Here is a 23,957-nt window from a genome sequence, read left to right as displayed (position 1 = left end):
CCCCCTCCCTCCCTCCCCCCCCCTTCCCTTTCCCCTGGCCCATAATGGATGGTCGCAGAGCTCGGCTTGCATGCAGGAAAGGTTTAATTAAATCATAGTCCAATCATAATCCATGTTGTTAATTAAACTGGATAATTTATAAGTACAAAAGAGGGTATTTATTAGCTGCTCTGCGGTGGTGGCAGCGCTGTAACGTGCACACTCCCCGTGCACAGACACATACACTTGTGCACCCCCCTACCCCCCTTCTGCCTTACAACCTTTTACTATTGATGCCCCCGCATGATTGATAATGAGACAGAGACTGCTGTACTATTTGTCTAATGGCCGTGCAATTAAATTCCCTTGTAAATGACCCATGCCTCATTTCATCCTAATCTATGGAATTTTGATTGAATTTGTCAGCCCTAATTGAAAAATACTGCTATTTAATGTCTGCATTGCAGTTGCAGATCAGGCCGCCTTTAATGAGATCGTGTCCCAGTGACCCTGAGGGGGGGGCAGGAGGACGGCTGGCTTAGTTGGGGGGGCATCCATGCATGCCCTTGGCTGGGTTGGAAATGGAGGGGGGTCCACTGGGAGATCCACCAGGGGTCAGAGGTCACCCGTGTCCTCCCTGTCTTCATGATGTGTTGCGCCGCCATCGGCATCGACGAGGTTTGCATTAATTGATGAGGAAGCCATTACAGGATTCATTAAAATGGAGTTTGATGCCGGCGCAGGAGCAAATATTGTGATTTAAAGCTCTGTGTGCAGTTTTGGAGGAGATGGATGGAAAGATAATCGCCTGCAGACGTCGCAGACTTCAGATCCTCAACAACAGGAGCTGAGGAGACCAGATGTTCCTGATGGAGCGGACTGGAGCTGCAGATGTGGCTCAGCGTCCCAGACCAGATTTACATTTGTTGGACTGGAGTCAAACCATGTCGTTCAGTCGTTCCAGCTGTTTGTTTTCCATCTGGGGGGGGTCAGACCCTGAACCCTGACCCAGAGCCGTTTCTCTCTAGACTGATATTATTTAGTCTTCATCAACAGATTTCTCTTTTTGTTTTCTTCTCTTCACCCTGATTTCATAAATTCACATCTCCATCAGAATCAAATGAAGATGAAGAAATCATCCTGATTAAAAATATTAATAATCATAAATGATATTTTAATTGTAACACTGAATTAAACGTTTCTTGTGCTGGAGCTGGAGGCCGATCCAGATCAGCTGCATGAAGGCGCTGCAGTGATGTCAGAGCGTGACGCTGTGACGTCATAAGTAATTCCTGCTTTGTGACGGAACTGATGATTTCATCTGTTGGACTCATGAAGCTGCTCCTGGTTCTTTTCAGACTCTGGATTCAGGTCTGCTGTCACTGACCTGCACCACAGAACCAGTTCACACAGATTTTTGTTTCAAATGTTAAGATATTATTTTAAACACTAATTACTTATTTTAAACCCTAAAACTAATTTAGTCCCGTTCATTAAACAACCCCCTCTTTAATCTGAAGCTCTTAGCTTCTGAATGTTTGAGGGAAAAATCTGTAAATATTTCACTGGACTGAACGCACAGGTCAAACACTGAGCATTTCCATCTTAGTGACAGTGATGTTTCCTCATTCTTCCACTTTGTGTCACCGGCGTTCATCCAGGAGACCGTCGGCGACCTGCGCGTCATCGCTGTGGACCAATCGGAGAGGGGAGCGCGGGGAGGGGGCGGGGCTCTCCCGGAGAAGACAGCGCAATTAAACAGAGGGGAGCGCAATTTAAATCCAAAACAGCTCCAGACGGGCCGAGTGGGAACACAGAGACACACACACACACACACACACACACACACCGTGAGCCACCGGGAGGGGCGGACAGCTGCCCGGTGCTGAGGTGTGGGTGTCCGGTCAGACCCGGAGCTCCGAGTCCTTCATGGTCAGTAACCTGCCGGGAAACTTCCCGCAGGAGGAAGTCCTCCTGCCGGTCCTCCTGCCGGTCCTCCTGTCGGTCCTCCTGTCGGTCCTCCTGCCGGTCCTCCTGTCGGTCCTCCTGCCGGTCCTCCTGCCGGTCCTCCTGCCGGTCCTCCTGTCGGTCCTCCTGTCGGTCCTCCTGTCGGTCCTCCTGCCGGTCCTCCTGCCGGTCCTCCTGCCGGTCCTCCTGCCGGTCCTCCTCCAGTCCCCCTTCCTGCCGGTGCACCGATGGATTGGATGTCTGTAATCGGATTATCGCGCCTCTGATTCCGGTTTGCTGTCAGAGGCGGTGACTCCCGCGGCTCCTCCGGGGTCGGTCGTCCGTCTGTAGCCGCCCACAGCGCCTGTTCTCCGGCTTCCTCCGATGAGCGCAGCGTTCAGCCCGTCCTTCATGGTGATGCAGCGGCCACTCGGAAGCACCACCGCCTTCAGCATCGACTCTCTGATCGGGGGGCCCCCGCAGCCCAGCCCGGGACACTTCGTCTACACCGGCTACCCGATGTTCATGCCGTACCGGTCGGTGGTGCTGCAGCCGCCGCCTCCGCCTCCTCCGGCCCTGCAGCAGGCTCTCCCGGCCGGGCACCACCCGCACCCGCAGATCCCCGGCCTGCAGGGCGGCTTCTGCTCCAGCCTGGCGCAGGGCATGGCGCTCACCTCCACCCTCATGGCGTCGCTGCCCGGCGGCTTCTCCCCGACCCAGCAGCACCAGGAGGCGGCCAGAAAGTTCGGCTCTCAGGCGCTGCACGCCGTCTTCGACAAGGCTCAGGAGCTGCGGCTGGACCCGGAGGACGGGAAGGGCTTCCTGCCGGGGAAGGAGTCCGGGCTGCAGGCTTTCCACGACACGGACACGGCGGTGCAGACCTCCACAGGTAGGCGGGAGGCCGAAGAGCCAATTCAGCGTCAAATATTCAGATTTCTGCCTCCAAATTATGTTAGAATGTCTCTGAAATGTCACCAAAGAGTTCGTATAAATTAACCGAAATAAATAGAATTTTTTCCAGCTGTTAAAATGAAGTCATATTTGAAGGATTAATTATCACCGTGAACATTTAATTGTTAAATCTGTTCAAAATGGTTTTTTTTTTTTTTTTTTTTTAAGAAAAATAAAAATCCGTTTTATAGTCACACAAATATCTTTAAATAGTTAAAACAAACAAAAACAGGCCTATCATTCATGTTGTGGAAATCTGTTTCAGGCTTTTTTCGAAATTCAGCCGAATGTCACAGCGTCCATTTATTTCCTGTTTCACATTTTCGTGATGTTTTTCTCGGATTATTTTTATTTACTCATAATTTTCAGTTCCGTGTCCCGCGCGGCCGAAACGCAGAAAAAGGCCGCGCGGCGCGTAATTACGCGTGAAAAAGAAAAGCCTGCAGAACGCGTGTTTCCGGCCTGATGAGATGATGGACTGGACCTTTAACCCGTCTGCAGGTCCAGTCACGGGAACCTGATCCGGTTCTCCGTCCGGACTCTTTTTATTCTGACGTTGTGAATTTGGAAGATCAGATTTTTAGTTCATTTTTATTTGAATGTAAAACTGTCACAGTTCGGTTCCTAACAGTCTGCCCCCCCCCCCCCACAGTCAGACACGGTAAGGAGGACTCCAAGGAGGAGGACTGCGGCCGGAAGGAGGAGACCTTCTCCATGGACAGTGACCTGGACTACAGCTCCGATGACAACCTCACCTCCATGTGCCAGAAGGAGGACGCGGACGGCGGCGGCCTGGACGACGGCCCCCACCTGCACGGCTCTGCCGGCGGAGGCTCCGCGTCGGGCGGCGGCGGGGGGAGCGGCGGCGGAGGGAAGAACCGGCGGCGGCGGACGGCGTTCACCAGCGAGCAGCTTCTGGAGCTGGAGAAGGAGTTCCACTGCAAGAAGTACCTGTCCCTCACCGAGCGCTCCCAGATCGCGCATGCGCTCAAACTGAGCGAGGTGCAGGTGAAGATCTGGTTCCAGAACCGGCGCGCCAAGTGGAAACGGGTCAAGGCCGGAAACGTCAACAACAAGTCCGGGGAGCCGTCCCGGAACCCCAAAATAGTGGTGCCGATCCCGGTGCACGTCAGCCGCTTCGCGATCAGGAGTCAGCACCAGCAGATGGAGCAGGCCAGACCGTAGAAGAAGACGATCCGGACCGAACCGGGACCACGGACTCAGTCCGGGTTGAAGGTTCCGGCGCTGAATTCAATTTGACGTCATCAGACTGAACTGGTTTTATCAGCCGAGCTGACCTCTGACCCCTGACCCCGACCCCTCAGACTCCTGTGGGTCAGCCCGGTCAGTCCTGATTCCCCGTTTCACCCGTTTTAGGGATTTTCCTGATTTAAATCCAAATCATTTCATCCGGATCCAACTGAAATCATCTGGATCGAAAATGGGAACATTTCTTATGAAACAGAGACGTTTTTAAAAGTAACCGGATATTTCCGGTCTGATTCTGAGTGTCTTTATGTTTAAAGTTATGAAATCTGACTTTTGCTTCCCGACTGCTCAAACAGCTGACCTCAGACAGTCCGCACTCCAGGTTGGCGTTATGATGACGTCAGAATCCACCTGTGTCTCAAACCTCACTCTTCCGTGAGTGTGGAGGCTCTGAGGAGGAGGAGGAGGATGAAGAGCTCCCCGACATGCTGACCCAAACTCCTCCCACATGTAAATAAGAAGGACCAACCAGAGGCGGTGTGTGAACTTTGTTGTTGGTTTTAATTTTGATTTTTTTGTGCTCCTGAAGATCTGAACGTGTTACTGCTTCATTTCATTTCCGTTTTCTTCCTTTGGACAAAGTGACGCTGCTAATTTATTTATATAAAAATTGTGCAAAAGTAACTAACATTCCCTGAAGATATAAAAGTGTGAATTAAAAGATGAACTGTGATTATTCATGGATCTACGATATGTCCCTTCATTCACCCACAAATCAGCTGCTTCTACCGTAATTACACATTAATTTATAGGAACGGAAATAATTCTCTCCTCAGCTCGATTATTGATCCGACACGTGCTGAAAAATAAGTCTCCGTTTCTTACATTTAATTTTGAAGGCCCGATTTTTTTAAGGCCTCAAATCTTCAATTCTGATTTAAAAAATGAAGAAACGTTCTCTCAGTTTCAAGATGGAATAAACCAGAAACGAAAAATGTTATTTCACTTGAATATTGAACAAATATTGAATTTGTTAAGAATATACAAACAACGATAAAAATTCTCCAGCTGGAAAAATGTGATATTTTAATTTCTTTCATGAATTAGCTGATCCGCTTCAATTTGGACTCATATCCGTTTAAAAAGGAACATTTTGGAGACAAACTGCAGGAGTTCGTCGACCTTTACCTTCTCAAACCAAAATCAAAAACAGACCTACCTGAACACACGTCACACAGGTGAGACAGGTCACACGTCACTCCTCCCCTGAAAAAAAAAAAACAAAACAAAACAAACAAAAAACACCGGAACTAAATACGACCAGAAAACACGTTTGAAGCAGTTTAAAGTTTAACTGAACACAAACGAATTAAATGTACCTGAACCGCCTGGTGACGTCATCCCTTCTCACCTCACAGCGGTCCAACTACACAAATGAACCAGTCTGATGTCAACACACACACACACAATCCGCCGGTTGGACCGCAGCCAGCACCGACACTTCCCGCGTCGGTTGACGCACGAACGTCACGTGGTCTAAACATTAATTTTAATTAACGTGAGATTTTAGTTTTTGGCGGTTCAATATTAAAATAAAGTTAAATTTATTTTCAGCACAATATTCATAAATCCATTAAGGAAGAGGAACCATTGGTTGCGGTTCCTTGTTGTCCTGCAGACGGTTTATTTGTATCATATCAGTTAAATCTAAATTTCATTCTCTCTAAATGAGCGTTTAGAACACAACTTGAATTAAATTAAACGAATGAAATGTTGATTTCTGCTCATTAAAAAAAAAAATAATAATTTGTTTTTCTTTTTTTCTCAGACGTAAAATATTAAAATTTGAAGTCCTGTTAATTTAACAAAGTGTCCAGTTGCATTTTGGGAAATGTAGAAATGTCATACTAAACTAACAAAAAGAGAGAATCGCTCCTCGGTTTCCTAAAATCTGATGCAGTCAAGCTGAATTTTTCCATCTGTGATCTGACCAGAGTCACATGAAGTGAGGAAAAGTCTCCGGCCTTCAGTGTGAATACGGGAGATTCTCTGTGAGGCTCCAAATGAATTTTTTTGCAAATTGTAATCAACCCGGGCCGTCACGGTCGGCTGATAAATGAGACCCGGGGGACCAGCCGAGGCCGAGGCTCCTCTCCTAAATGAACAACAACCTGCCCGGGCTTCAGATGAACTCCTGCTGATTAATCCTGACGGAGCCACGGAGGCCGAGGACGTCCTCTTCTTCTGTGGTGGTGTCCGCCACTGTTGATCTGAAGGAAGGAACAATGTCAACTTACCTGAGATGGAAAAAAGAAGAAGCACAGAAACGTGTGAGGTTATATTAAGAAGCATGATTCTTGTCTTTATTGAAAAGAGACACATTACAGTAGAAGACTCTGTATTAGGTAAAATTTTTCAACAACGTTACTGTACAGCCAACAAAACTCAATAATAATTATAATATTTAGAATAACAATGAGAACAATGTGTCTGGATGACAAACAGAATACTAACACATGGATGGACTGAAGAGGTCAGAAGGGAAATAGCAGGTTTGAGTTGGAGGAATCTTCCTTACCAGGTGGGAATATAAATAAAGTTTTGGTCAGGCCTCGGAGGTGGGGGGCGGAGGGCTGCTACATGAGGTAACACAACCAGACAAACCAAACGTTGACCATACAGTCTTTTTTTTTTTTTTTTCAGTCTATGTACAGGTGAGGCCGTCCAGGCGGCGGTCAGCAGCCATGTTGGCACTGATGCAGTTTCCTTGTTTCCTGAAGACAGTTCATTCACCAGCTGGCAGCGTCGGTCAGTCTGAAACTTCAGCGTCTCCCCAGGAAATATCCTGCACCTCACCGCTGTTAGCTGAGTGAAGCTGACAGACACTAGCTGCGCTGGAGCGTCACATCAACATTCCAATCTCACTACTTTATGTTATCATATCTGTTAGCTCACCTTAGCTATGGATGCTAATTGGGTTTAAGTTTAGGAAAAGGAGGAAGGCTTAAATGACTTGAGAGTAAATAGTGTGGTTTGGTTGCAAGTTTTCACTATGCTAGCTAACAGTTAGCTTCAACAGAAGATGTTTCTCCTGCTTTGGATTCAAGTGATTTAGAGTCTAAAATGGTTTAAATACAATGACAACAAATTAGCACCTTCTCAGCAGGAAACCTAGCAAATACGAGCTGAGTTTAGCTAATTAGCTGTGAATGGAGCCGACGCTCAAGTTCATGTTTCAACCTTTCACGTGATTAAATAGAAACTGTGTGCTGCCAAGCCAACAGGTAGCTGCAGTTAGCGTTATCCCACTTTCAATGTCCTGCTAGGTTTATTTTTGACGTGAAGTCAATCATTTGAATTTGACTCAGTTTAGAGCAAACCGCCAGACTGCCGCCGCTGACACAAAAAACAAAGTGAGGTTTAAAAAGAAGAACGGCGTTGATGAAAGAGTTGGGACTGAGACGGACTGAATCAGATTTAGTGCATTTCTGTCATAAACAAAAGGACATCTTGTCAAGTCAGTTACAAAACCACCAAATAAAAACTGTTTGACCCCCTGAACTAAGACTAATGGGAGACCGCTGGGGAAATGGGGGCGTGGCACATACACAACAAGATGGCCGAAAACATAAAGGCGTGTTTTTAAAGAGGCATCAGGAGGAACCTGATGTTTTTCTCTGCGCTTCAGCGGACCACCTGACTGACACATAATGTTGTCTATATTGCTTCATACAGTCGGACGGAGAGCAGCAGAGACGTCTCAGTCAACAAAAGGACGGCAAAGACACGAACAGCCGAGCGTCCGTCCGACCGTCCTGATCACAGAGGTTTCTCCAAAATGACGCTCAGTTACATCTCCATCGATCTGATCGCAGTAACACGAACCCTCAACGTGGATGTGAACAGCGCTGGTCCAGCTCCTTCTCTGGGTGGATCAGACACACAGCATCAGTCAATGTGGAGTCCATTTCTGTTGACAATAAAACCAATCACTTCCACTCAGCAACCGACTGTAAAAACATCGTGATTCAAATTCATGTGAGAGTGAAGAGAAGATTATTTACAAGAGGAGCCCTTCTCTGATTGGCTGAGCAGATGAGGCAGATGGCTAACAAGAGGAAACTAAACTTCTTACAGATGAACCGTTTTATTCTTCATTCTTGTCTTCTCAGGTTCCTGATAGAAAAGTGAGTTTAGGTGAGTTGTTAAAAATTCCCTTTTTGCTCCGTTTGATGCTCTTCAGTCACCGACCTTCAGGGACTCTTTAAATCAAATGCAGCATGACCACCAACGCTCTCAGTTCAGTCGGTTCACAGGAAATTCAACAGAATCACAGCTGATTGAACCGCTTCTGGTTTTCAGCTTCCAGACTTTTTACAATATTTCTCTTTTCTGGCCTGAATTTCAGAATTATTACAAATAAACTGTCGATTTCAATGACCGTGAATTTTTGATCTTTTGTTGGGTTCAAATTCTGAACTGAGTGAAGTGGAATCTGCAGCCGATGGCAGATATTTGTGGTCGACAGTTTCTGGTCCCTGAGCCTGACAAGAGCTTCTGACTTTATTTAAGAAAGTCAGAAGAAATGACTTTATATCCCCACACATAACCGCCCCATGTTGGTGAAGACATCAACGTCCACAAAGAATATACAGAGTCCAGGAAACAGAAGTGTGGAGGAAACATGCATCACACTTCTGATCTACATAAACATACTTTCACATTAAAAGCATGAAGGCTGGAGAGACAGGAAGGAGCTGCAGGGAGGAAGAAGAGGAAGAAGATGATGCTGAAGATGAAGATGGCCCCGGCCACCCCTCAGTCAGATGAAGATGATGATGCGTCCTGTGTTTGAGCGGGAACTGGCCGTGTAGTGTGATGAGGTACGATGTCTGTAGGGCAGCAGGCTGCGCCCTGATTGGCCGTTTAGGTCATGTGATTAGCCCAAACGGCTCTGTCTGTTGTTGATGGGTTTTACTAGATGATTGTAGACCACATTTCCCAGCATGCTTTGGGTTGTTTCCGTGTTGAGGACTCTCCCGAACAGACGTGGTCTCGCCACCGACTGTGATCTCTTTTAATCGGAATTCGCCGTCTGCAGCAATGGTGGCTGTTGTGAAGTGAGGTGGGAGGGGCTTAGGAGTCACAACAGGTAGTGGTTCCCAAAATAAAAGGTCCAGAGTCTCCCAAACCAGGTTTCCCATGAAGAGTCACATGATCACGTGTCGTGGTCATATGAGCGCCGTGCTCCCGCTGCTGCTGCAGCTGTTGTTCCGGTTGGTGTTGCGGCGTGACAGGTTGGGCGTGGCCATGAGTGGGAAGCGCTCGTCGGGGCAGCCGTACTGAGCCAGCGTGTCCACACACTCCTGACTGTTGGCCTGCCGAGCATACGCCATCGCACTGTTCCCATGGGCGTCCCTCGCCATCAGATCCACGCCGTACTAGAAAGGGAGGGACAGAGAGCAAATCAACGTCAGACTCTGACCAATCACAGAGCAGAAGTCTGATCAGCATCACAGGAAGTGTTGAGGTCGATCAGAGGACGTCTTGACCTTTGATCGACCTGAGCCTCACCCAGATGAGCAGCTGCGTGATGACCACGTTGCCCTTATGACTGGCAAGGTGCAGCGCGTTGCGTCCGTCCCCCTCGCCACAGGTCTCGTTGACCTGCTGTCGGGAGCCGTGGGCGACCAGCAGGACGACGGTGCGCAGGTCCTCCTCGGCGGTCGCCCTCAGCAGCTGCTGGCCCAGAGAGAGGTCGGTGCACGGCAGCGATGCCACGAACAGACGCTGCTCGTACTTCGCCCGGATCCAGCGCTCCCGCTCCTCCCTAACAGACAAAACACAGCGCTCAGGACATTCCTTCAAATCACAACTCCCTGATGTAGAGAGAACACTGAACCTGTGAGGACGAGCCCACCAAATAATAATGAACACGTCTGGACACTAAATAAATCCATATGGAGCTGAACCCCCCCGCTAAAAGAAGACACAGTGACGGGGGCACATTGTTCACCAATGGAGTGTCATGAAGTGCTGATGTGTCTAATCCACAGCGCCAACCGCTCTAATCTGACCTGATCTTCTCTAATCCTCCATGTAAACAGCAGCTCATTCAGCCTGCTGGGATTAGTCGAGGGGGGGGCAGCCCAGGGGGAGATATTGAGCTGTCCCCCAAATACCTCCCCCTCCTCCATAACAAAATAACACCTCCTCCAGGGGCTGAGGAGGGGGGACACAGGAAATGGAGAAGGAGACAACAGTGACTTCTCACAGGTTAATGCCTCCACCATGAAATGACTCCTCTGTGTGTGTGTGTGTGCTGAAAAGGTCAGCACACACACACACAGCAGGACAACAAACAAAACACAAAAGAGAGAAAAAAGAGAATTTAACCTCATATTCATTTTTACAACAAACACCAGACTTTACTCTGATGATCCAGATCTAGTCTGGTTTAGTCCAGGTCCGGACCAGGTCCAGGTCCAGACTGAACGGTGAGGCTGACAACAGGAGCAGCTCCTCTGTGGTGGGGGGTCACAAATATGACGGGGGACAAACTGTGGGAAAAGACGACGAAGCAGAGAAGTTCTTGGTCGCTGTGAGAACCTGCAGAATCTCATTAACTCCCTTCCTGGAGACCACAGTGTGTCTGTGTGTGTCTGTGTGTGTGTTGTGTGTGTCTTGGGGGGTGTGGTGGTGGCTAGCATCACGGAATGTCCCGGGGGCTTTTCCTTCCTGCCCCTGCCCAGAGAGAGAGCAGGGAGGCTGGGCACGAGACTACGGCCGACAGCCCCCGGACAAAGGCTGGAGGTGTTGCTCAGTGTGTGTCTGTGTGCGTCAGCGTGTGTGCCGTGTGTGTCTGTGTGTGTGTGCTCAGCGGGGCTCTGGCCTTCTGTCCTCCAGAGGACAGGGAGGAAATGTGAGGCCACTGGACCAGGAAACGCATGCCTTCCCCCGCTGCTGGAGTTGCTAAGGGCCGGGCAGAGTGTGTGTCTGTGTGTGTGTCTGTTCATGTCACAGTTACACTGCCTCCTCTCAGCTGACACTCAGGACCAGGACCAGGACCAGGACCAGGACCAGGTCTGTGGTCTACATGACACACACTCTGACTGACACTGTGTTCAGACCCATATCAGTCTTAGCTGTCACACAGTCGGCGCACACGTTCTCTTGGTCACATATTTTTTGACATGCAGTGGATCAGCAGTTTACAGTCATGATACAACAAATGTCTGTGGTTGTGTGTGTGTGTGTGTGTGTGTGTGTGTGTGTGTGTTGCAATAAACAGTGACTGTCATCAAGAGCTAACGAGTCCTGAAAACACACAGCTCTGGACAGTGGAGAGGCTAATTGCACTAATTAACCACACAGTGTGTTGGTGTGTGTGTGTGTGTGTGACAGTATGTGTTAACATGTGTCTACTGAATGCACACTCATATTTTGTGTGTTAATCTATGTGTGTGTGTGTGTCCCTTTTCACATCCCATTAGACGGAGCGCTGCGCGGCAGCACCAAGGCATGCTGGGTAGATAATTAAACATGAGTCCCGGAGAGACGGCTTGTCATGGACACACACAAACACACACACACACACACAGCAAATGTGTCAGAAGGAGCCCAGAGGGGTTGTGTGCGTTTGTGTGTCAGCTAAATGAAAAGATAAAAATTACACCAGCTACAGGAAACAAACACACAAACCTGAATTAATCATCACTGATTCCAGACTGTGTCCACTGTGTGTGTGTTAGTCCATGTGTTGTTAGTCTGTGTTGCTGTTTGTGGTGTTGTTTAATTGCCTGTTCTAGCAGGTAGTTGTTGAGTTGTCGTCCTGAATGGATCCTGATTCTCAGTCACAGTCTCCTGGTAGTGTGTCTCTGTGAACGCGGCCTGATGCGCGTTGTGTTGATTGACAGCTTCATCAGCTGCTGTTTGCGGTGTCAGGTTGCAGTCGCCGTTGGAAACGGTGGGGCGTGATGTGATTTTGTTTGGGGTCACTCAGGGAGCCACACTGGGACCACTGTGCTTCTCTGATTTCCTGCCTGTTGTTTGCGCTCATTGTGTGTTTGTGTGTGTTTGTATCAGTGTGTGGTGTCGACGTTCCCCCTGAGCGGCTGCTTTGTGTTGTTGTGTTTACAGACACACTGAATTTCCTGTCAGTCCAAAGCCAGAGGGCGTCTGTCCGGACCAACTAACTGACCGCCCAGCTGCTTTGTGTGTGTCTCCTGCAGTCTAATGTTGTCGGTCTGATGCTGCTGGAAACACTTTGGGGACTCAGTCTGATGTTCAACAGACTCCAGGTTCTAAAGGTCTTTACTGAAGATTTAGCTTTGTGGTTCACCGTCCAACATGTTCTGTGGATTAAAACTCTTGTGATTTATCTCTGTTTTCAGGCCTCTGTCTCTGATGTGTGTTAGTTTAAATCAAAACAAAGACAGAAAACCACTGCAGATGGCAAAATGCGTGCGATGGTTGTCATAAAATTGTCTTTTACAGACAAAGTGTATGTCCATTGGCCTGTTTTGGTTTTTCTCCCATTTGTCTGTTTACCTATTTTATGATCACTTTTTGTCACATTCTGTGAAATAATGGAAACAGTCTGAACAGAAAGCGTCTGTGACCTTTACAATGACGGACGGCAGAAAAAGAAACAGGAGAAACAAAGAGCGTCAGAAATGTGACTTTAACAGCTAGCGAAGCATTTGTCTCAACAGAGGAAGAAGCTCAGAATCCTTTCAAAGTAAAATCATCAGTGTGTCTGTGACAAAAGAAAAAACATAAAAGAGCAAAAGTTTAATACAGACAAAAAAAGGATTTTCCATCTGAGTTCAGCCCGAAGCTGAGATGTATGAGCCAACACACTGCTGTTAAAGCCCATCATTAATTACTGTGTGTGTGTGTGAGAGGTAATGAGCAGTAGGAAACGGGGTTAAGAGTGACACGGTGTCAGGAGCTCCTCTTCTGGCCTAATTAGCCCTCTAATTAATAGATTAATAGATAGATAGATAGAGCGTGGATAAGAGCATCAGCTAACTGCCGACCTGGTGATGAATCACCGTCACTCCGTCACCAGGACACTTCCTAACAAGGTGAGACAGAAACAGAGCTCAGTCTCTTTAAATCCACCCTGAGCTGATTTCTTATCTTCAGGAGGAACCAAAAGACAAAAGGCTGAAATCAATTAGCCTCCTGAGCTGGTCGTTAGCTGCCCCTTGGATGGGCACAGATAATTAAAGGGAGGGTGGCGGGGTGAGAAAGGTCTGGGTGAGACTGGGGGGTCGGACTGACATCACACACTGGGGGGGTTAAATCAGACAGAAATAAAAGAAAAGGAGAGACGGAGTAAATGAGGTGAGGAGGAGAGAGAAGGTGGAAGACGAACATGTCTGAGGTCACAGCAGATCTGATCCGGACCAGGACCAGGACCAGGACCAGGACAGGAAGACTCCAAAACTCCAAACAGAGAGGCAGAGGAAGGAAAAAGCTCAACTCCAGACTGTGTCTGACTGTTCTGAATTAAAGTTCATACTTTCATGGTTTTGGTTTAGTATCAGACTGCTGGTTCTGGTGCTGGTCCAGGACTCAGTGTGTGATGCTTTGATTCATTCCTCTGTCAGACAGCGGCCTGTTTTCCCCTCAGCTATGATCTCATTTGTGTTAGTGAAATAAAGAAGCGGTTTGTCGGCAGCTCCTGTCGAAGCTCTTTGAGTGAATTAGCAGAAATAAAAGAGTCGAGTGTGTGTGTCTGAAGGTTTGTAATGTTTACCAGCCGCCGCGGCTCAACTGAACCCATTCAATCCAAACACATTACCCACAAACACCACGACAACTCTGCCGTCCAGCGTCTCCTCCCCCTTTCTCCCTTTTCTTTATTGTATGAGCAATTTTCTGACTGAGCCAATTAGCCAAAGGGTGGGGGGGTGGGGGTCCTGTACCATCGGCGTACAGATTCATTTCTGCTCCAGGAGCCGGCCCCCGCTGGCTCACGGCAAGCAGGAGAGGATGGAAGGAGTCACGCATGTAGAGAATGTTATTTATTTCTTCATTATTAAAATAAGGCGGGGGGTAATCTGATGACTCAGGCATAAAGAATGTGCATTTAGTTTGTGCTTTTAGCTCGTATTAGCATAACCTCGTCGTGATGACAAACGATGAATGGCCCGGTGATTGGCTCGTGTCAGCCGGCTTAATGTCAATAGTAAATTGGAGGGCTTGTTAGGCGAGTTGGGGGACGCGGTTGGAGGGAGCGGCGAGGCCGCGGCGAGGAAATGGCAAGGAAGCGGCGAGCAGTCATGTACAAAATAATGTCTATTAGGACTAATTTAATCAAGGCCTCCCTTTTACAGATGAATTAGAATGTAGGGGCCAATTATTTTTCTACGTTTGCAGTGGCCCTGCCTGTCAGGAGGCGTGTGTGTGTGTGTGTGCTGTTTAAAATGCAGGCCGTGGGGCCGGCTCCTATCAGCAGGGGCTGCAGATAATGGCAGGAGGGATCTGCTACTTAACTGACACAGATGAAACACAGCTCACACACACAGCCCGATCTACTTGTGGTTACTGATACCAAATATTGTGTTTATGTTATTGATGACTCATTTTCTGTGATCGTGTCTTTTTCCTGATGATGCTGTGAATTTTACTTCCTGTTTATCAGAACTGAACTGGGAGGATGAGGAGGATTTTATTTTTGGTGTCATCATAGAAACCTGAGACGAGTTGGACAAACTAGGAGACACTAGTCCTCACACTGACCTCAGCTAAGCGCACAAAGACACGCAATGTTTCATCTGTTTGTGTTTTCCTGTTTAAAAAACAAACAGATGATCCAGATCTGGACCAACTTCAGTTTATCAGTGAGGAGCCATCAGCCTGCTTCAGCCTGGTTGTTTTTATTTAAATCACTGAGCTGAAACTCACCGAATGTTTGTGTCACTGCAGGAAAGGATCACACACAACTCAGTAATTAGACCTTTAATCCTCCGGTGTCACTAACGATGTTGCAGCAGACGAGTCGTCTGATTGGACGTGTGTCCATCTCCACTCTCACCGGCCTGTGCTACCATCATCGCTGTGCGATGGTGTTTGGCTTTATGGGGTACAAGGCAGGACTCTCCTTCCCCCACCATTGCTTCTGACCCTGGGGGGCAATTATCGTGTGATGTGGGCCCCCTGCCCGCCTCCCTGTCCCGTCCCTCCATCTGGTCCCTTGAGTCCAATCCTGCTGCGGTGCCGGGGTGCACGCCGCACCTGCACCCCGGCCCAGATTAAAAGCCCCCGGTCTAATTTTAAATCTGTTAGCACTGGCCTTTTCTGAGGGGGGAACAAGACTAATCTGTTCCCATAAAGGGCCCTTATTCTTTCCCTCCCCCGGCTCCCAGCGCCGACAGACCTGCTGCTGAATTATTACTGGCTGAGCATTCGTCATGTGGGGCCCGCTGTTAAGTGTGTGGTGGCGAGGCGGCGCTGAGACGTACCCCGTGTGTTCATCCTTTAGCCGTGCTCATTTCTCTGCTGTCTAATTAAGGTGTGGCGCCACCGCAGCAACACGCAGACTTCTATTGTTCACTGACCAACACGATTGGTGCTGACATTGCCGACAGAATCTGACCTTTTCAGTTCGGGAGATGATTCAGACTGATTCAGCTCCTTTGTGATCCTGGAGCTGCAGCAGGATTCGGGTCGGCGGACTCAGTGAAGCCACGACGAGGCCCAGATGCCGACCCTGTACAACAGACCGCCAAAGGTCAGGAGTTGGAGGACACGGGACGCCCAGAGGATGGAGGCACATGTCCGCCGACCCCTTCCTCAGTGCGGTGGCCAGGAGGCCGGATTAGCAGTGCTGTCACTCGATGTCCACTCAGGCCTGCTAACGCGCTGCGTCAAACGGCGCCGCAGCCGGCCTTGGGAGCTGGTGTTGATGTGCCACTCGACAGATAATTAAAACAATGAGCTACAGCGCCAGAAACGGAGGATTGAGGGTGCTGCGGTGGCGCTGGCCAACCCGGCGAGCCCCTGTGGGTGCTGACGATGGGCATGTTGCCCATACTTAGCAGCCCTTTCAGCGGTGGCATCAGCTGGGGCGCGGCGCTGGGCGGCCACGCCAGCTGAGGTGATGACGGTTGACCGCGGGCAGCCAGGGGTTAATGGGAGCGTTTAGAGCGGGGCAGTCTTTTTGTGGACTGAACCAGGAGGAAATCCTTCTAACAGGACCCCTCTGGGCACCGTCCGTGTCCGTCCACACGGCGACCGGCTCGGTCCTCGTCCTCCACGCTGCCAGGGAGAGACGTCAACAAGTATCTGCCTTCATTGTGAAGCCTGCTGCTGCTGCTGAACAGACTCTGGATCTGCAGCAACAAGCTCAGCCCTAAACGATTATCAGCTCCAGAGCAGCTGATGTTAATGAGACCTGGACCGGCCGTCGCTGAGGGCAGACGGACGGAGGACGATGAACGGGATTCAAACGGGAGGGAACAGGGAAGATAAAGAGATGATGACAACAGTTGGAGATGGCGGGGCTCGGCCCTGTCACATATCTCATTGGACGGGGGCGGCGCCGTGGAGGCGAGGTGCGATCTCTCTGAACATAATTCCTCCCTACAGTCCGACGGAGAAGCCGAAGGGGGAGGTGCAAAAAACGGAGGTGTTTAACAGTGACGGCCATACTAATGTCCCCTCTCTCCTTGGATCCTTCCTTTCCTCCCTCCTCCTCCCACCTCTCCTTTTCCTGCTACCCAGCTTTCCTCCACCCTCCCAAAACCTCCAAACAGGACCTAACTGGGAGGCAGAGTGGGGGCCAGACCTTGACAGACAGGAGGTCAGTGTAATTGCTGCTGGCCATATTTAACATTAAGATAATCAGGCCATTAATTACCCTTTGGATCATTAAATCAGCCACTTGCAAAATGAAATTTCGGCCTCTATTACTCACTTGAGAGACCACGAGGGGAGGGCATTTTTCCATCCATCAGCCCCCTCCCAGCCTCCCTCTCCCTGGGTCTCCCACCTCCCCCCGTCAGCCTGGACAAAGCCTCGGTCGGCCTTTTCCCAGACCCGAAGTCAGGTCTGACCCGGCTCTGCTTCGAGCCTTCACATCAAATAACAGCTAAAAGGGATTCTACACAGGAGACGGCCCCCCAAAAGAACCGTCCACACATCAGCGTTAGAATGATATCATGCTGCTGCTTTTAGCTACGAAATCCTCGCAAATAACTTTGGCACAAATATATTTAAAATGATTATAAATGATATCATCATTGTTATATTTTCCTTCTATCAGCTGCACTGTGACAGGGCGGTGTCCCACAGGGGTCAGTCCTGTTTATCCTTATTGTTGTCTGCGTTTTATCTGTTTGAGGCTCGTTATGAGCTAATGAAGCAGCTTCAGCTTAAAACTGGATATTAATATTTATGATTGCGGGTTTTAATGTGTGTAACGTGTGTTTGTGTGTTGTTGTGTCTCGGGTTGATGTGTAATTGAAGACGAGTTCTGAGTGACTGTAACCTCGGTGACACACGGTTTCATAGACCGCCGCTGTCACTCCATAAAGCCGTCATAAAACCTCCACGCCCCCTCCCTCTGTGTGTGTGTGTGAGACAGATGGATGGATGTGTTAAGATGAACAGAAGAGACAGAAGAAGAGAAGCAGAAAGGACAAGTTGTTTTCAGTCACGTCGATAATTTTTCCTGGAAATGTTATTTTACTTTCTTAAATAATCGACTAATTAGAGTAATGATGATTAAATTGGGAATTAAAAATATTTGTTCTCCCTACTTTAAATTAAATAAAAATTTATAATATTATTGTTTTAGTCTCATTTATAATATTCCCTGAAAATAAAAATCTTGATTGTGTTAAACAGAATAAACAGTTCTGAGTACTCAGACAGCAGAAACAGGAAGCTAACGGTCACCTCCCCGGAGAGATGGAGGAAGAAGAGAGAGGAGGATTTATGGAGGGAAAAGGACGAGCAGAGAGCTACTTAAGGAATGGACTGATAAATACTATTGACAGGACCGGGGGGGGGGGGGGGGCGGTGGAGCGTCGCGGGTTAATTGAGATAATATTGACCTCCTTCTCTAATCTCTTCAGGGGAAACAGACTTCAGATTCATAAATAAATAGAACATGAGCAACAATAAAAGCATTAGAGGTCTGACGGAGGAGGCTAATGGCACGTCAATACAGCTCTGTGTGTGTGTCTGTGTGTAATGTGTACAAACCTGCATTTATTTTGTGTGCAGGCCTACAAACATGGATTCGTACTCCAAGATGGTTTGGTTTTGAGCCCCCCAAAAAAAAAAAAACAAACAAACAGGAAGTTCTATTTTTATTTTCTTCCTTCTGATCATAATTAATAAATTTGATGAAAACATTTCTGTGTAAAAATCACTGAACCATCAGTGTCATCAAATAATCTTCATTTTAACTGTAATATTTATCATTTCTATTCACCAGTTTGTTTGTAGCATCACAGTAAAAATTGAAAAGGAGCTTCTAAAATAATTAATTTTGCTCCATCAGTTAAATTAATCTAATTCCTGCTGGATTATTTCAAAGGTTTTCATCAGTCTGAATGTTTTTAATATTATTTTATTCCTTTTCTTTTCAGCCTTATCGACAGATAAAAACGTGGAACAAAAGCACAGATATACCTTCATCATTCATTCGGTGTTGAAAATACTAAAAACTAAAATGATTTCTCTCCGTTAAGGAAAAATAAGTTATTTTATTTTGGAGCGTCACTGTTCAGGACTTTTACTTTTTGAATCAGGTAGTCTTACAGTGTGTGTTTGTGTGTGTGTGTGTGTTATCAATAGTTGTGTCTTTAAATTTGTTTACATGCATTTATTGTTTTAGTCAGTACAAGGTTAACATCAGTGTGAGTCTGTACACTGTGTACTGAGTGTGTGTGTGTTGGGGGTCATGTGGGGAGTAATTATAAGGTGCTTCTGTTGACTAATGAGCATGGGGGGGGTGAGTGCAGGGGGAGGACGGGGAAGTCGATCTTTATGCGGATGGCAGTCAGCTCTAATTTGTTATGATGGCTGCGGCTTCCCAGAGCTGCAGCGGCCGATAATTACACACCACACGCACATACACACACATACACACATGCAGGTACACACTGATCAACATTGTCGTCACGCTAAAGTTCACCCATTTGTTACTATCCCCTGTAGTCCACCAGACAGACACACACATACACACACACACACACACACTCTGTAGACATAGATAAAGACTGTGGACCTGCAGCTGGACCTGGACCTGAGGGCCCGGTTCTCAGTGGAGGCCTCAGCCCAGCAGACTCAGTGACGTCCAGGACCTCCTGTGTGTCCTACCTGCTGGCGTCCGGTCCCGGTTTGAGGCGTCCCTGAGCGTTGGCCTCCCACACGCTGTTGGCGAGCTCGTTGCCGATGGCCGACATGACCCTGATGAGCTCCAGGGGCCACTCGTCCAGGTCCAGGGAGCGGACCCTGGACAGGTGGGTGCCCAGATTCCTGTGGATGCCCGAGCACTCGATGCAGATCAGGGCCCCGAGGTTCAGACTGGCCCAGTCCGGGTCTGGTGGACACCAACGGACATGTTAAAAGGACTTCCTGCGGTGATCCCCGAACAGGAAGCAAAGGAACAGGTCGGGTACTCACTCTGAGCTTCACAGTCGGCACACTGGCTGTTTCCACGGATACTTCTGATGGACTGCAGCGCCATCGCCTCCGTCTGGCTGGTCAGGCGAGACTGGGTGGAGAAAACAAACACACCTCAGATTGTGTCAGCTACGGAACGCACACATAAAAGGAAGGTGACGAACAGTGTGGACAAATTCGAAATTGATGAATGAATGAATGATCAGCTGATGAACAGAACTGAGCTGGCCTGTTTGGAAATGACAGAGGGATCTGATTGGTCAGTCTCAGTGTGAACACATTTACATTCAGTGTGTGAACAGTTGTGTTGTCAAACACATTTGTGCGACAGCTGGACAGATGTGAGCTCCTCTGTGCCGTTTCAGGATAAAGCTCTGATGGCGGGGAATGAAGGAATAACACAGGAAACTAATGGAATGGGGGAGGGAGGGGCGGCTGTTGTTTTGGTGGGGGTGGGGGCAATAAAAGGCTGAGAGCCTGGGGGGTAAACATCGGGCCTCGACTGAGCCGCCGCTGCCGCCGCATGTGCAGGTGGAAAATGGCAACACTCCGGCTGAACGGGACCAACAATGATTGGTAATTTGTAATTATGTTTGTGTGTGTGTGTGTCTGTGTGTGTCCTCCTGCAGCTGGTCCTCACCTTGTTCTTGCTGCTCTCACAGGATTGCAGACTGGCCAGGATCTGGCTCTCGATGACCTGGACCCAGGCGTCTCGCTCCTCGTATGAAGTGGCCTCGAAGTGCCACGTCTGTCCCGTCAGAGACACGATGGTGAACTCAAAGTTCTCCTCTTGTTCTGTTGGACAGAATAAAGACAATCAGAGTCTCTGGATCAGTCCTGTGCGTTTGAGAGTTTATTGTGTTGACAGAATAGAGCAGATTTTTCATCATTACTGAGCAGAACTCCTGATCAGATAAAGACAGAAACAACCCAAACACAGGAGAGGAACTTTTCTGTGGAGAAGAAGGAGACATTCAGATTTGGATGATTGTGCTCTGACACCTGTTCACCTGCTGACCCCTGTGACCCCGCCTCCTGAAGCCAGGATATCACCCAAATTAACCCCCCCTCCGCCCCAAAGCGACCTGGCCTCTCCTCTGCTGGTGAGGTCAGTCATTACAATCAGGGCTGCTGCAGGGGGACATGTGGATCCATTACCCGGAACCCCCCCCCCCCCCCCCCCCCAGAGGTTAACGGGCCGATCAGGAGTCAATTAGACCGAGTGTGTGTGTGCTTGTTTCAGCTGCAGACACACACACACTGACTGTTTGGATAGTAACACATTAAAGGTAAAGTTCACTTAAAAACCCAAGTCTGATGAGTGAAACAAATCAGAGCAAAAACTGATGAGTCCTGATCCATCTGAAACCGGACCTGGTCCTGGTCCTCTCTGAACTTCCAGTGTTTCTGAGGTCTGAGGGAAGTTCAGATGTTCTGCTGAACATTTGGAAGCTGTTTCCGACCTCGGAGAGGAAGGAGAGGTGAAGTGGGGGCACGGCTGCAGCAGCGATCATCGCCGCGGCAGATCAGACAACAAGCAGCTTCTGTTGACAATTAGCCCCAGTGGGGGGTAAGAGAGGTGGGGCAAAGGGGGAATCACTGAATCAAAGGACGGCCTGCAGCAGGCCGACCGGTCCAGGACTCCTCAGCTTCAGCTGGTCTGCTGTCCTGGGTGGGGGGGTTGGAGCGTTTCCTCCACGTGAAGACGCTCAGGTGATCAGTCAGGGATGTTTCTGGAAGCAGCAATTTCCCGCCGTGTGCTGGAGTGAAGCGGGGTAAAGATGAGCAGTTTAATCAGTCGGAGAGCGGTCACGGCCGGCCCGCGAGGGAACGGCCATTTGCTCTTCCTCAGCTCCAGTCATTTGGCTAATTGGGAGCGTCTGAGAGCAGCTGAGCTGCAGCTACCCTCCGGCTTGGAGCTGGATAATCAATGTCCTCGTCCGAGGAGAGGAAGGAGGAAGGAAAGGGCCCGAGGCCCGATGAGGCTGAGAAACTCTCCCACTTTTCGGATAAAGAGGTTGAAAACACCTTTGCTGACCAAAGTTTCCTTTGCTGGAGACGACGGGATCATTTCCATCTCTGTTAATTAAAACTGCTGTTTACAGGGACAGCTTCGTGGCTCAAGGTCAAACCAGACTTCCTTTAATTCTGCAGCTGAGGTTTTTACATCGTCTTCACAACGAAAATATGCTCAAACTAAACTGAATCCTGAATCCTGAAAATGAATCGATTATCAAAGTTAAATAAAGCTGTTTTCGCTGTTTGGCCTGCCGTGGGATATTCAGGTCCTGTCTCATCTGAGCATGTTTGTTTACAACACAGCAAACAAACTAAACTTTACACAACAAAAGTGTCCTCCAAACAGAGACACAGGTGACCTCAGCTGATCTGATCCGGGATCTGAGGATCGGGCTTCACTGGATTTGTCAGAAGGAGTTTGGTAATAAAATGTGTTTAATGAAGGACAGAATTATTTCCCAGAGTGCACTTGGAGGCTCCTGGGTCTTAACGGGGTGGATCTTTGTTCTAGACGACGGCCCACCCATCAAGCTCGGGTTGAGCCCTGCAGGGTCAAGAGCAGGAATCCCATCATAATTAAATTCCCATGATTCTCTGCTCTCCGGGGGAGGGGTGTTTGGCTGCGTGACAATTATGGAAACCAACAATCCAGAAAGGGCCTGCCTCTCTGCAGCGTAAATTAAACGCTGTTTCTGGATTTAAATGCTGCACGCTGACCCGGCGCAGGGCAGCGGGTAATGAATAAAATGAGGGGGCATCAGTCTGTGCAGCTGAAGAGCCACTCCCCCAGTTCCACTCCAAAAGCCCCACCTGAGCTGAGCCAGACACAGAAACACATTTGGAAGGATTTCAAAGGTGTTTCCTGTCAGAGAGGGATCAGAAATCAATAAAAGGTCACTGCTGATCAGACTCTTTTGGCGTCTCATCGGCTGAACGGTGACAAACAGTTTGTTGAGAGGATTTAACAAACAGGACTTATGAAGCTTATTTTGATTGGTTGAAATGTTCCTGTTAAAAATCAAAGATGAAATTTGACTTGTTTACTTTCAGATTCTTGATCCTGTCATTCTCTGTGTTTGTGTGCTCGACTAAACGTATGCATGAGACTACAGACAAACGCACAAACAGCGAGCCGCTCGCGCTGGATTGGTAATTACTGCCACCGCTCTGGGCAACTGTGGGCGACATTCAGAGGGAGAGGTGGCGCCGAGGCAATTTGTGAACTCTGACACCGGCAACCTTTAACAGCACAAACAGAACAAACTAAATATACAGCATTTACAAGCTGCAGGAGGGGCTATGGCGGGGGTGGGGGGGCAAGACATGCATACAAGCCTATCATCCCGGTGTGAGGTGTGGAGACCGCCCAGCGGGAGGCGAGTGTGACAAGCAGGACGGTAGGTGCAATGAGAGGGGAGGCGTGAGGGAGACAAAGGGGGGCCTCAGGAAACACAAATTAAAAGCCTTAAATGTCACCGCACACAGTATTGCTTTGTGACACAGGTCATTACTCCACATATTATTCGCAGCCTTTTACAACATTAATAACCTGGAAAATATTACAGCGACTCTCCTGCAGCCTTCCTCAAAAAGAAATATGGAAGTCCAGCATGCGGAAGCAGGAAGAGGAAGAGGAAGAGGCTGGGACATGGAGCCGATTCAGGAGGACATAGAGATGATTTAACCCGTTTGTTGGACCAACCCGGGGGGGGGGGGGGGGGGGGCAGAGAGAGACGCCATGATGGACAAGTCAGGTGACTCAGGACGGCCTGAAGCAGGATTCTGGACAAAAAGAAAACCACTTCCTGTTTGAACTCATCTGAAGTACGGATTATTATCAATCATTGATTAAAGTCGGCACTCCGGTGGTGGAATGAGCTGAGTGACCTTTGACCTCTGTGTGACGTTTCCTGGTGGGGGAGCAGAGGACGAAAACAGCTCTAAATGTTACTCTGGTTGTTTCCCTCCTGTTTCCGTGGAGACCACAATTATGGAGTTGAATCCGGGCTGTTTTCAAAAGGTCACAGGTTTGATCCCCGACTCACTGAGCTCATAGGTCCAAATGCTGCATGTACATATAAGAAGGGTTAGGGTAAGAAAAATTAACCGTTTCATTTCAGAGAACTGATTAATGACGTTCTACACTGACTACCTGAGAGAGAGAGAGAGAGAGAGAGAGAGAGGGAGGGGGGGGGGAGAGAGAG

At 48.6% G+C, this 23,957-nt stretch overlaps 2 protein-coding genes across 2 annotated transcripts in view; one reads left to right on the top strand and one right to left on the bottom strand.

Moving 5' to 3' along the window:
- Window positions 1-2,310: 2,310 nt before the first annotated feature.
- On the top strand, window positions 2,311-4,062 carry gbx2 (gastrulation brain homeobox 2). Its single transcript, XM_029522093.1, has 2 exons — window positions 2,311-2,815; window positions 3,530-4,062. Exons 1-2 carry the CDS (start codon window positions 2,311-2,313, stop codon window positions 4,060-4,062), a joined length of 1,038 nt encoding a protein of 345 aa, XP_029377953.1.
- Window positions 4,063-6,732: 2,670 nt separating this feature from the next.
- Window positions 6,733-23,957, bottom strand: part of LOC115050742 (arf-GAP with GTPase, ANK repeat and PH domain-containing protein 1-like) — a 17,662-nt gene continuing 437 nt past the window's right edge. Inside the window, exons 2-7 of the mRNA XM_029513780.1 lie at window positions 22,223-22,297; window positions 20,375-20,529; window positions 19,735-19,825; window positions 19,429-19,651; window positions 9,661-9,916; window positions 6,733-9,527 (exon numbers count right to left, since the gene is read on the bottom strand). Of these exons, the coding sequence (XP_029369640.1) occupies window positions 9,318-9,527; window positions 9,661-9,916; window positions 19,429-19,651; window positions 19,735-19,825; window positions 20,375-20,529; window positions 22,223-22,297 (1,010 nt within the window). The 3' untranslated portion in view covers window positions 6,733-9,317. The remainder of the gene's footprint in view (window positions 9,528-9,660; window positions 9,917-19,428; window positions 19,652-19,734; window positions 19,826-20,374; window positions 20,530-22,222; window positions 22,298-23,957) is intronic.

Source organism: Echeneis naucrates, chromosome 2 (genome assembly GCF_900963305.1).
Source record: "Echeneis naucrates chromosome 2, fEcheNa1.1, whole genome shotgun sequence".
NCBI classification, from domain to species: domain Eukaryota; kingdom Metazoa; phylum Chordata; class Actinopteri; order Carangiformes; family Echeneidae; genus Echeneis; species Echeneis naucrates.
Note: the sequence above shows the minus strand (reverse complement) of the source record. Positions and strands in the feature narration are given on the sequence as shown.